We start from the raw sequence: 14531 nt of genomic DNA on the forward strand, positions 1-14531 counted from the left end.
AAAAACTCAAACGCTCAGAAGATCAAAAGGTCAAAACAAAATCCACAAAGTCCAAAAGAAAGAAGCAAAAACCAAGAATACAAAGACACAGGCAAGGTACATGGGACAGAGGGAACTAGCACTAACAGCATAGCATAGGAAAAAGACTCTGTGACAAGGGAACAAACAGAGGGGTATTTATACACACAATAAATTGAACACAGGTGAAAATAATGAGGATTAAACAGGCAATCAACACAAACACAAAACACAGAAACAGTGGAGGCCTCTAGAGGCCAAAACAAACATGACACAAAAAGGAAATAACAGCGGCCTCTAGAGGCCAAAACAGTCCCAGTCCTAACATGAAGAACATTGTTTTTAAATATTTCAATAACTTTTGCATGCATTTGTTGACAAACTGGAGATCCTCAGCCCATTTTTACTCCTCAAAGACTAGGACTTTCCTGGATATTGCATTTGTACTGAATCATGATTACAATAAACTGTTGACATCACCTGTTTCAAATCACATCATTATTTAATAGTTTTACATCATTACTAGCCCCAGATTGCCCCATCTCAACTTTCTTTGGAATGTGTTTCAGGCTTGAAATAGAGGAATGGATGTATATTAACAAATGAAATGAAGTTGACCAGACAAAACATGAAATATATTGGATTCATACTGTCTGCAATGAAATACAAGTCAAAGTACATTTATAAATAATTGCTTTCTTTTTTATTTGCATTTTCCACACTGTCCCAACTTTTTCTGATTTGGTGGTTGTAAATATATTTACTCTTGTGTTGGCGATAAGTTAAAGGTAATGCTTTTTTTTTGTCAGTCATGCTAATATTTAGATTAATGACAAAGCTGTAGTCATCAGTACTTGGCTGTAGTAATTACATGTTTTGTGCTTGGTTTTGATGACTTTGTATGGAATTAATATTGAGAATAAGAGTCAGGGACATACCTCCAAGCCTGCATACTACTGTACTCAAAAGTATGGACCAATGCTAGCAGTGTATAATTTTTTACATAGTTTCACATGATCAGCTATGCAGAGCATCACCATGCAGAGCCCTGATACCATGACAGGGATGTAAAATTACGTGACATAACACAAACAGATTTTTGACTATTTCATGATCATTTAATTAAAATTATATTTTTTCTTTAGGTTTCATTTCATTATCTTTAATTATTCCATTGTGTTTTATTATCTTTGATGTGTATGCTGATTTGTAATTGTATTATAAATATAATAAATGTAAGTCCAAGAAAAAAGGAAGAAACATTCTTTTATTTTTCAACCACACCAAAAAGAGTGAAACTATAGTTTGCTAAAATTATATCAACATCTTCAGGCATACTAAAGACACAGGATCCTGGTCAGGATCAATAATTGCAAATATTTCTCATTAATTGTCATGCTAATACATTTTAAATATAAAACAATCCTATAAAAAATCATCATCATCATCATCATCATCATCATCATAACCTTCTACATTATAAAGCATCTAAGCTCTGCTGTAATAAAAAAAAGATTAAAAAACATTAACATGTCAACAGAAAGAGTGTCTAAATCACAGAAATTGCAACAAATTAAATCAGTCACCTGAAAATAAATGTCATGTCTGCACCCACTGGGACTTCACAGCAGCCTTCAACATGGCCGCTGTGGACTACAATAACCATCCTGCACTTCACTGTGCTCACTCTCCAGAGTACTGATTATCTCACACACCTGTTCCTGATCACAGCCTCATCCCCACTCTACATATAAGCACTTTCACAGCAAAAGGCCTTTGTGAAGTCAAAGTGTTCTTGTACCTGACTTTATCAATCTTTTGTTGCTTCATGCTATTTAATGACCCAGTTTGTTCTTTGATAAATAAAAGGGAGAGCCAGAAGGGAACACGGATTTGAGGGAGCCTTGGGACATAAAGTAGTCAGCCTCTCCACCGTCAACAAACCCAAGTGGAGGGGCAACAGCATCCATACATCCCAGTTTACCAAAACACTCTATGCCTGAGGACCTTCCAGATCTTCTCCTTTACTTAATAAAAAGCTATTAACAAAAGGCTTGAACAAAAAGATATGTTTTCAGCCTAGACTTAAACACTGAGACTGTGTCTGAGTCCCGAACCCTACTTGGAAGGCTGTTCCATAACTGTGGGGCTTTGTAAGAAAAGGATCTGCTCTCTGATCTAGCCTTCACTATATGGGGTACCAACAGATAGCCTGCACCTTTTGATCTAAGTAGGCATGGCGGGTCATAAAGGACCAGAAGTTCACTTAGGTACTGTGGCACGAGATCATTCAGTGCTTTATTATATTTATGATTAACAAATTGAATGATTAACTTGACTTAAAGGTCCCATGGCATGAAATTTTCACTTTCTGAGGTTTTTTAACGTTAAAATGAGTTCCTCTGACCTTCTTAAGTCACCCCAGTGGCTAGAAATTTCATAATGTGTAAACCAAACTATGCCCAACATTTGAGAATGGCGCGTCAAAATGGCGCGTTGATAAGCTCTTCCCTTTACTACGTCAGCAAGGGAGATGATCCCCACACCCCCCCTCTGGATTCCCACCCACTGTATGGATTGCCCCGCCCAGCTGTAGTGAGGAGACCATACAGGACACAACAACATGGCATCACCTAAGCGAGCGAAACATGGAAATTGCGCTGTACATGGATGTGACAACACAGAAAAGAGTCTGTTTTTACTGCCGACGGGAGAGCCCCTGAAGACGCAGTGGCTTAATTTTATTTACTTCAATAATACGCCGTCGAGTCTACCTAAGACGGTGTATGTTTGTCGGAAGCATTTTCCTGAGGAATGTTTCCACAACTTGGGACAGTACAGGGCAGGTTTTGCACATCAACTGTCACTGAAGCCTGGGTCCGTACCAAGCATCCCTGCCGCATCAGCCACAAACACCGAACAAGTAAGTGTATAACTGTTAAGTCGTTTTGCCGTGTTTTAAAATCGGTGCGTTTGCAATGGCTACATTAGCTGTGCAGCTAACCGCTTCCTGCAGTTAGCCAGGTACTCTGCACTACCTCTGTTATAATAGCCAATCAAAACAGTTTTTACAAAGACACCCACATTCTTTTTTTAAGTCACTCGTTCATTTTATTTGTTTGTTTGTTCAGTAAAAACCCAAACATTTGTTGAATTTATTTTATTTCCTCGCGTCGCACCTTAATGACGTCAGCGCGCGGTATTTTTCCCTGATTCTGGGCCGGGGTGTCGTGAGTGGCAGAGCAGCTCCATCGCTGCGATCCATTGAAAGTCAGCCCTAGATCCAATCTTTTGTCGGGAGCCGAGGTCGCGCGGGCGGCCCTCCAGCGGCACCGGCCGCCCGTGGAGGCAGCGGTTCTCCCAGGGGCGAGTTGGGGGGAGGAAACGGCAAAGTCCCCACTCCTCCATGGTAAAACTGCTCAGTTTTACCATGGGCCTCAGGCTGAAAAAAACCCGACAAAGTCCCAGTTTTACCATGGGCTCGAGTTGTACCATTTTTTTAGACAGGGCGGACGGACCAGGGCATTCGCCCGCCTGGCCGTGCCCGATGAGGAGCGCTCTCTGTCAGCTTGGGAGGCAGACGGCAGCCCCTCCCCCCATGGCATGCCCCCACCCTCTACCCTTCCCCGCCTCCTGCTTCTCATTAGCAAAACGACGCACTGGGAAAAGTGCTGAAATGGGGCTTTCTCCCAGGAGGCTATATCTACGTTCCGAGGGTTCATTTCGAGAAAGGCTGCGGATATAACATCCGGAAGCCTCCACGATCCCGTTTAAAGCATCAACAAACCACCATGCCATGGGACCTTTAATGAAACTAATACTAAAACCCCGATTCCAAAAAAGTTGGGACAAAGTACAAATTGTAAATAAAAACGGAATGCAATAATTTACAAATCTCAAAAACTGATATTGTATTCACAATAGAACATAGACAACATATCAAATGTCGAAAGTGAGACATTTTGAAATTTCATGCCAAATATTGGCTCATTTGAAATTTCATGACAGTAACACATCTCAAAAAAGTTGGGACAGGGGCAATAAGAGGCTGGAAAAGTTAAAGGTACAAAAAAGGAACAGCTGGAGGACCAAATTGCAACTCATTAGGTCAATTGGCAATAGGTCATTAACATGACTGGGTATAAAAAGAGCATCTTGGAGTGGCAGCGGCTCTCAGAAGTAAAGATGGGAAGAGGATCACCAATCCCCCTAATTCTGTGCCGACAAATAGTGGAGCAATATCAGAAAGGAGTTCGACAGTGTAAAATTGCAAAGAGTTTGAACATATCATCATCTACAGTGCATATCATCATCAAAAGATTCAGAGAATCTGGAAGAATCTCTGTGCGTAAGGGTCAAGGCCGGAAAACCATACTGGGTGCCCGTGATCTTTGGGCCCTTAGATAGCACTGCATCACATACAGGCATGCTTCTGTATTGGAAATCACAAAATGGGCTCAGGAATATTTCCAGAGAACATTATCTGTGAACACAATTCACTGTGCCATCCGCCGTTGCCAGCTAAAACCCTATAGTTCAAAGAAGAAGCCATATCTAAACATGATCCAGAAGCGCAGACGTCTTCTCTGGGCCAAGGCTCATTTAAAATGGACTGTGGCAAAGTGGAAAACTGTTCTGTGGTCAGACGAATCAAAATTTGAAGTTTTTTATGGAAATCAGGGACGCCGTGTCATTCGGACTAAAGAGGAGAAGGACGACCCAAGTTGTTATCAGCGCTCAGTTCAGAAGCCTGCATCTCTGATGGTACGGGGTTGCATTAGTGCGTGTGGCATGGGCAGCTTACACATCTGGAAAGACACCATCAATGCTGAAAGGTATATCCAGGTTCTAGAGCAACATATGCTCCCATCCAGATGACGTCTCTTTCAGGGAAGACCTTGCATTTTCCAACATGACAATGCCAAACCACATACTGCATCAATTACAGCATCATGGCTGTGTAGAAGAAGGGTCCGGGTACTGAACTGGCCAGCCTGCAGTCCAGATCTTTCACCCATAGAAAACATTTGGCGCATCATAAAACGGAAGATACGACAAAAAAGACCTAAGACAGTGGAGCAACTAGAATCCTACATTAGACAAGAATGGGTTAACATTCCTATCCCTAAACTTGAGCAACTTGTCTCCTCAGTCCCCAGACGTTTACAGACTGTTGTAAAGAGAAAAGGGGCTGTCTCACAGTGGTAAACATGGCCTTGTCCCAACTTTTTTGAGATGTGTTGTTGTCATGAAATTTAAAATCACCTAATTTTTCTCTTTAAATGATACATTTTCTCAGTTTAAACATTTGATATGTCATCTGTTCTATTCTGAATAAAATATGGAATTTTGAAACTTCCACATCATTGCATTCCTTATTTATTTACAATTTGTACTTTGTCTCAACTTTTTTGGAATCGGGGTTGTAGTTGCTGTAGATAAAGGTGCTATCATTTGTCTGCTTATGAATGATTTTGTCATTGAGGCGGTGTTGATGATGCAAAGTAGGCCCTTCAGTAACAAACACCAATTCACTAATTATGATACAGTTATAAGTAATTAAGAAACTGTTAGTTAAACAATAGCTCTATTAGGTTCTCCTACAGATCTGTCAGGGTCATTAATAAAGTAGGTAATGAATTTCGCATAACAAAACTCAAAAGCTGTTTGTAACGTCTCGGATGGATCAAGATCAAGCAAATTTTCCAGTAACGGTTTGTGATGGTCCGACACACGGACTTTTTGTAGTTCTAAATCGAGCGTTAGGCCTAGTTCGGATGAAATTACACTATTAAAATGATCACTGAATGATTTGTTTTTCTGAATCTTTACTATTTTGTTGTTCGCTAGAATACTATTTTGCAATTTCACACTTAAGCAAATGTTTGAAAACTCCGGATCTCCTTCCTTCATGGTGGCTGCCATTTTTTTGTGCCGCACGACGCATGCGCAGAACTGATTCGATTCTATATTCTGCGCGGAATGCGTAAATGTCAAGTTTGATTTTAGATTTACGAACCCGAAAAAAATGTCAAAAAACCGGCATTAAAAAAAAATTCAACCGCACAAACGGCACTCACCCGGCCAGTGGACCGGAAACAGAACATTTTTTAATAATGGCCCTGCATGTTTCAGCTTTTCAATGTAACGTGATCTGCAGGTATAATCTAAATTGTTAATCGTTTCAGAGAGATTGTGCTGACAGCAGTCATCTCAATTTTCCCCACATAGCACTGGCGGCTCGTTAATAGGGGCGATTTGGGCAACGCACTCCCAAACAGGGAGGGAGTTTTTTTTTTTTTTATCTACTCCTACTACCACGGCAACAGTAATGTCATTGTCCAATCAGGCTAAGGTCGCGCCTGGTGTAGCCACGCCCTTTTGGGGCAATTTCTGTCAGGTTCAGATTTGCCCCAAAATCTCCCATTGACACTAATAGTACGTAGTTTTTTTTTTCGAAAATCCTGCTCCCAATGCATTTTCTATTAGGTTTTATGTGCTCGCACAAGCAGCGTGCTTACGTCATACGCCTGTTGCGCCGCGCAAGTGTTGCCAGATTGGGAGGTTTTAAGTGCTTTTTGGCGGGTTTTGAACATAATTTTGGGCTGGAAAACGCAACTTGCGCAGGAAATGTGTGAACATTCTATGAAGATGGCGGCGAATGTTGAGTGCAACAATACGATAGCGGCTCTGAAAGAAGTTCCCTTTAGTCGTCGTACCAATGAGGAGAAAACGGCAATCAAACAGCTAGGACCTCCTAGACCGAATTTAAACATCAAGCAAGTGTCTACGAAGGGGGAGAAGACCTACTCAAGAGGTTTTAACAAGAACTGGTACCACTGGAAAACTTGCCTAGCTGGCTGTGATGTAGTCAATGCTCTTTTTTGCTACCCTTGCGTTCTCTTCCACCCTGGAAGTAGCACAGCAGATGGTACAGTGATATCTGATATTTGAATTTACTAGGCAAAAGTTGTTTTTGTGTGTGTTTTACCAATGGCAGTTTAACATTGCCATGTTTTTGTTTTACCAATGGCAGTTTAACATTGCCATGCTTGGAATATTTCAGTAGCCTCAAGTTCTCTCTGATTTGGTGTAAATTAAGCATATTTTCAGTTTTTATATATTGTACAGTATATGTGTTCATTGGAGCCAGCAGCACCTTACCTTTTTTCCAACTTGTTAAGCCAAGTTGCACTGACTACAAAACCTTGTGTAACCTTGTGTGTATATAGCTAAATAACTAAAGCCTTTTGTGTTCATTGACATGCTTGTAATACTTTAAATTTCCTTTTAAGGCATGGCTTTCTGGAGGAATTCTTGGAAAAAAAAAACTGCAGAATTTATTTAGAATTATTTGTTGTTAAAATGGTGCAATTCCATATTAAAAAAAACACATAATTAAGCTGCACATGTTTGTTTGATGGTTATGCTTTTCTTCATCTTTTTCAAAACTTAAATAAACACTTGTTTTGGATTTATATCCTGCCACTTTAATTGCATTCTTTAGAATTGAAGAAATTAGAATGTTTATAATTAAGAATTTGTGTCTACTTATTATAGAATACTGGAATAATATGAGAAAATAAATGAGTAATGTAATATTAATTGATTGTGATGCCAAATGTTTTGCTTTGAAGGCTTCACAATGAATCTTCCTTAGTTTTAGCCTGGCAAGCCAGACTAAATGTGAATATTTGCCACTTGTAGGCAAAAATATTTTTGGCCGCTAGGCAGGTGGGTCTAGGCTACCTTAGTTTGCCACCTTTAACTTGTTTAGTGTTGCCACCTATTGGAGAGAAGAGATATTGTCTATATTGATATCTGAATTTACCAGGCAAAAACAAGTTCGGCCAATTGATTTGCTACCTACAGTAGGTCAATTTACTTCAGTCCTGTGGACATTTACGGTCCGTGTAGACATAACAGGGGAAAATTGCCCCCCCTGAAAAAAAATTCAGGAGCCGCCACTGCCACACAGGCATGAGGAGAACATACAAACTCCACACAGAAAGGTCCCAGTCAGCCACTGGGCTCCAACCCAGAACCTTCTCGTTGTGAGGCGACAGTGAGGCGTCACCCAAACGTGACTGTGTAATCCATATATACCCACGTGCAGTAATCCTGGAAAATTATATAACTGGAAGTTGCTCAATCAACATTCATATTAGCTAGACTTGTATAAATTTACGCACACTCAGAAGCACAAGTACGATTGATAAATGAGGCCTATTGTAATTTCTAGAGTACCACAAGCAGTAACATTACTGATCTAAAGACATGAAAATATTTAATAAGCAGCATGTGTCCAGATTGTGGATCTGATATCCATAAGTCAGCAGGAAATAAAAAAAAAAAAGTACAGTTTTGATTGCAGAAATGGTGCAACATGTTGAAGACCAAGGGGTGCGGCAGTCTACACACTCATGTAGTGAGATCATGAAAACAAGACAGATTTATCTTCATTCAGTGTAATGACAAAATCAATCATGAGTCATTGCAAAAAACAGGTAATGTCCTCTGGGGTTTTCTTAATCAATAATAATAATAATAATAATAATAATAATAATAATAATAATAATAATAATAATAAATGTTTGAGGCAGAACTCCTTACTTATTCTGAAATATGGATTCCTTGCTTTTTATAATTAGCCAGGACTGAGCGTATATACATCAACAGATTATGTTTATATTCTCAACTCAGTGTCTGCATGCCGGACATCAATTTTTTTTCCCTTGTAGTTCACTTAATATAGGTCTTACCATAACTAAAGAGGGTGTACATGATTTCAGAAAAGCTCACTAGGTTCAGTAGAATAACAAAGAGCTCATAAGCAGAGAGATGAGCATGAGCCCATGACTAAGCTGTATGAGCTGTTCAGCACCATTAGCATCATTACCACGATTACCACCACCGTGCACTTGAGCCTGTTTCTCAGCATGTTGCTGAGAGTAAACCATGTAAAGATCAATACAGCGACGAGCTTTCATCTGCTCAATCAGTGCAGGATAGCCTATCTCCAATATGCTTACGGTATCATCTTCCTTGTTCAGCTCATCAGTCGTCTTCTCCTGAGGCTCAGTGGGTGGCTCTGTAGCACCTGTAAGCTTTGCAGCGAAGGGCAGAGGGTTATCTGTGGCATTGCTAGTTACATTTTTTCCCCCAGTGTTCTCATTTCTTGTAATAAGGTCTGATCCTTGAGATTCTGCTTCCCCAACTGGTTTATCACCCAGCTGCTCATTTGGACCTTCTTCAGTCAGAACCTTTTTACTATCCTCTGCCTCTTGTGGCAATGAGTATTCAGCAGCTCTCTTATTTCTGCCCTGCTCCTCTCGCAACAAATCCGTCCTCTTCATACAGCTGTCCATGTACTTGTCATATGACTGCGGTGGAGGATATTGAAGGATGTTGTGAACATTACTAGTTGAACTTGATCCAGAGTCACTTGGCCCCGCTCCTGGAGAGCTGGGGTTTGTGTTACTGTCAGGAGGTCTGGTACCATAGCGCCGGTACATGTAGTGGTTATAATAATATTCTTCTTGTGGGCTGTGAAACGTGAAGTGTGGGCGTGGAAAACTGCCCAGGTCATAACCCACCGCCATGCCAGCCATAGCTCCAACTCCAGCAGCCAACACTGCCTGCTTACCAAACCCCTTTGATTGGATAGAGGGCTTCATACCCATATTGTGCACAGACTGGGCAAAAGGAGAACCTCCTGCTCCATAACCACCATATCCATAGTTACCACCATAACGAGGGCTGATGATTTTATTGTTGGGGTTCCAGTAGGGGTATTGTGCTGCTCCAGGATATCCTCCTGCACCACCATACTGGTTAGGGCTGGAACCAGGATAAGATGCTCCCCGGACTGGGTACCCAGGGTAAGAACCACCTTGAGGATAAGGGTACCCTCCACTCCTTCCTGGTTGGCTGTTAGGATATGAAGCTGCACCAGGATATGATCCTTGACGTGGATATGATCCTTGACCTCCCTGATTAGGATAGCCTCCCCGATTAGGATAGCCTCCCCGATTAGGATAGCCTCCCTGATTAGGATAGCCTCCCTGATTAGGATAGCCTCCAGCACCCCCTCTGCCTGGATAAGAGCCAGCATGTCCTCCACCAGTGCCAGGATATGGTGGAGGGTTTTGGTTAGGCACTTGAGGCTGACGAGGATAATTGGCTGGCTGGGAGTGTGTTCCTCCAGCTGAGGACCCTCTGGTGTTACTGCCTCCTCTGTTTCCCGTGCTGCTCCCTTTACTGCTGCTGCTGCCCCCTTTACTGCTGCTGCTGCTCCATTTACTGCTGCTGCTGCCCCCTTTACTGCTGCTGCTGCCCTTGCACCAGCTGAAACCCCCTTTAAAACCACCGCTTCCTCGTCTGGCCATCGCACACACCACCAAAGCCAGACACACCCACACCACTGCAACACGATTCATCTTTAAGCAAACAGAAGAAAAAATATATATATATTAGAAATTGTTAGACAGTAGTGTAAACCCATTTCTGGCACCATAATAACGAGAAGGTTTCTCATAGTTATGACTCGAGTACTCATGATAAATGAGACTGAAAGTCATAATTATGAGAAATTTCTCATAATGTAGAGTTTCTCTCAACAAGTTACTGTAGCAGAGGCTCCAACTCTCCCGCCATGGGCGGGAGATCTCCCGCTTTAGGGAACATTTAGAAAATCCTCCCGACCTCCCGCTGACAACATAAAATCTCCCGCCTGCCCTTACTACACATGATTAGTAAAAAAAAATTAAAAATTATATATATAAACTTGATACGTTTATGTTGACGAAAATTAATAGTTGACTTTCCGCTTTTCGTATGTCTGACGTATGGGTGGACTCAAGTGTGTACCCCGCGGTATATGCCGATTCCCCGGTCGGTACACCAATCGGCGTAACGGGGGGATTGGAGTGAATGCCGGAGGCATGCGCGCGCAGATCAAGCGCGCATATGAATGGAGCGGAATTCAGTATGCCGCGGGGTGCACACTTGAGCCACCCACTGTCTTAGCAGTTACCAATAAAGCATACAGATGGTGCTATTAATTATACATGTGAGAGAACGAGAAAACCCGCGACACAACCATTTTGTTTGTTTTTTTGCATCTGCATTTATCACCTGCTCATCTTTAACTTTATGTTCTCTTGAATGAGATAATGAAACAAAGTTCCGTTGGTGGAAATGGCGAAAGCCAAACTACGAAGAAAAAAATATCAGAAAATCACCAAGATAAAGTTGGGATCGCCCGTCGCGATGGTCGCCAGGGACGAATGGCGGACTATTTTGGATGGCAGCAAGACGACCCTATATCTGACAAAGTTAGATCACCAGACCAGATGTTAGATTCTAACCAACTTGTCTGACTTTTACTAACTTAGACTTAGAAATAGAATATTATTAGAACAACATTATCATCAGAGGGTCTACCACTGGCAATTTATAATAGGGTTGTTTTACAATCAGGGTACAAAGTTTGTGTCACAGGGGTCCAAAATTCAAACTGATTCAAACTGGTTCTTGTACCAGTTTTTAAGTGAAGGACAAGTTAAAGAACAGATTTCAGGTAATTTTTTGACATATGTGTATGGTAGTTTTGTGTAATCTGCTATAAGATAAAGAAGATTAAGTGTAGCTTTAAGCAGGGCTGGGAGAAACAAATGAAGTGATTCTCAGAGAGGACATTTTTTTTTTGACAATTCAGAATCCACTACTTCCATCATGCTTTTAAATATAAGGCTGTAAGCTTTGTGTTAGTTGTCTCTAATATTTATGTCCCAATATCTTGACCACATTTTAGGATGAAAATAATAATTTTAGATATGTTAATTAGACAGGGAGATTCTTTTGTGTAATCTGAGGTGAAGTGGGGTTTGCGCGCGCTCTCTCTCTCTGCTATGCCGGTCGGTCCTCGAGAAAAGGGGTAAAAGCCCGCCCACACTGAAAGCTGATTGGCTTATTTTGCTGAGTAACCCAATCAGGATGCTCTTTGTCTGGCATGCACTACATGAACAGGCACACAGGCAGTGTTGCCACATTGGGTGGTTTTAAGTGCATTTTGGCGGGTTTTGAACATATTTTGGGATGGAAAACGTCAGCAATATCTGGCAACACTGCACACAGTCTCCCTCGCGCGCGCACATTCTAAGATGCGTGATGCAGACCTTAATGTTGCGCGCGCACGCTCTTGCTCGCTTCTATCAATATGCAGGAGACTCCCGGAACTTCCGGGAGACTTGGGATGTCTGCGTTATAAGGTGACCACAGATCGTTAATCATACCCCCCCCCCCGAAAATTTCTCAACGGATTTACATCGATCTCAAAAACGATCATTTTGGTCTGAAAAAGTCGGAAATCCGACATTTTTTTGACACAATTACATACTAATTTGATCAAAATAGTCTGAAAACTTACTGGCATTCAACATTAAAACTTAACTATGTTTCCAATGATATGGAACCATATATTTGTTTTATGGTATAAAAAATGATTTAAGTGCATTCCTTTTGGAGCTACCTGTGGTCAAAAAAAGCACTTTTTCTAAATGACACGAGTAATTTTGCTAAATATGACATTGTAAGTGTAGAGGCTTGTTCGTAGTGAGACCTTGAGAAAAGTGCTATAGCTTACGCTGATGAAGTCTCTGTCCCAAAGTAACTGTTTCCACTCTGTGTCCGTGTGCCTTGTATAAATCCACTTGAAACGTCTTGAAAGTTGAACTTTAATCCTCGTTTAACAATTACAAAAGGTTCTAAGATACAGAGAGTCGGTGAGTCAGAGAGTCAGGTAAGAAAAACTGTTCGCTTCTCGAGATCTCCATGAGAAGCGTAAGACCGTTCTTATATAGCTGAATGAATTCTAATTCTAATTCTTGAGAAGCGTGAGACCGTTCTAATTCTTGTTCTAATTCTTCACATATGAATTCTTAAGAAGCGTGAGACAGTTCTGAACATAAGAATTGCAGACGTTTACAGACTGTTGTAAAGAGAAAAGGGGATGTCTCACAGTGGTAAACATGGCCTTGTCCCAACTTTTTTGAGATGTGTTGTTGTCATGAAATTTAAAATCACCTAATTTTTCTCTTTAAATGATGCATTTTCTCAGTTTAAACATTTGATATGTCATCTATGTTCTATTCTGAATAAAATATGGAATTTTGAAACTTCCACATCATTGCATTCCATTTTTATTTACAATTTGTACTTTGTCCCAACTTTTTTGGAATCGGGGTTGTAGTTGCTGTAGATAAAGGTGCTATCATTTGTCTGCTTATGAATGATTTTGTCATTGAGGCGGTGTTGATGATGCAAAGTAGGCCCTTCAGTAACAAACACCAAGTCACTAATTATGCTACAGTTATAAGTAATTAAGAAACTGTTAGTTAAACAATAAACTGTTGTTTACTTTTAAACTAACCATCTGAGTGATTACAGGGATATGTGGGTATCTGGGATGTAACAGGTAGGTCAGAATATTTAATCTGTTAACTGGTGGTATATGTCAAATGCATGCTTCATTAGGCAGAGAAAAGCTGTGGCTCTCAAACATTGTCCACTTAATCAAGTTGTCACGTCAGTGTGCACTGGCACTCAGAGCGCACAGCATGGACTGCAACTTGCATGCAGTGTTGCGCTCAAGCTCATTGGGACTAATTGCCATGCACATGCTGCTGATCAGAGTGCAATCTCAGTGAATCCATTTTAGAAATTTCCTAAACACACAGACTTTGAAGTATACGTTTAGTACCCTATGTCTAACATTACTAAGCCTTTGTCATTGCATTGCTTTTCTGGTTTTGACTCTCTTTTGTATTTTGCCCCGTTTCGGTCTTTGATATTGTTTGTGCCTTGCATGACCCTTGCCTGTTTCTTCACTTTGCTTTTGCTGGATGTTTTGCCAGCTTGTTTTTAAATAAACTCTTTCAGCACTTACATCTGCCTATCACTTATTTTACCTGACAGAATATTTCACTGACCACAAGGCTGTAATAGAAGAGAGAAGGCATGCTGAGCAACACCACACCAAGCCAGATTCAGAGAGGTAATGACACCTAGAATTTTTTTTTTTGGGTGGGTGCTAATACCTGTAAGGCTGACATGGTGGCAGATGGGGAGACCTCCACTCCAGAGCTCCCTCCTAAGGCCAACAGGGCAGCCCTTGTTCTAGAGCTTGCACCAGAGGCAGACAGGGCAGCCTTCACTTCAGGCTTCAGGGAGGATGAGATCATTTGATTTTCACACATGTTGTACAAGTAGATAAATAGAACTCAAACAAATGAGACAAATGTGAGTGTGAATGGTTGTCTGTGTCTATGTGTCAGCCCTGTGATGACCTGGCGACTTGTCCAGGGTGTACCCCGCCTTTCGCCCGTAGTCAGCTGGGATAGGCTCCAGCTTGCCTGCGACCCTGTAGAAGGATAAAGCGGCTAGAGATAATGAGATGAGAATGAGACAAATGAGACAAAATAAAAATACTTGGTCATTTATTTATTGAGGAA

The 14531-nt window shown here is 41.1% G+C and overlaps 1 protein-coding gene across 1 annotated transcript; it reads right to left on the reverse strand.

Moving 5' to 3' along the window:
- Positions 1–8616: 8616 nt before the first annotated feature.
- On the reverse strand, positions 8617–10457 carry prnprs3 (prion protein, related sequence 3). Its single transcript, XM_060908866.1, has one exon. The coding sequence runs from the start codon at positions 10455–10457 to the stop codon at positions 8826–8828; it is 1632 nt and encodes a 543-aa protein (XP_060764849.1). The 3' UTR covers positions 8617–8825.
- Between the last annotated feature and the right edge of the window lie 4074 nt (positions 10458–14531).

This window comes from Neoarius graeffei, chromosome 2 (assembly GCF_027579695.1).
Source record: "Neoarius graeffei isolate fNeoGra1 chromosome 2, fNeoGra1.pri, whole genome shotgun sequence".
Taxonomy (NCBI): Eukaryota; Metazoa; Chordata; class Actinopteri; order Siluriformes; family Ariidae; genus Neoarius; species Neoarius graeffei.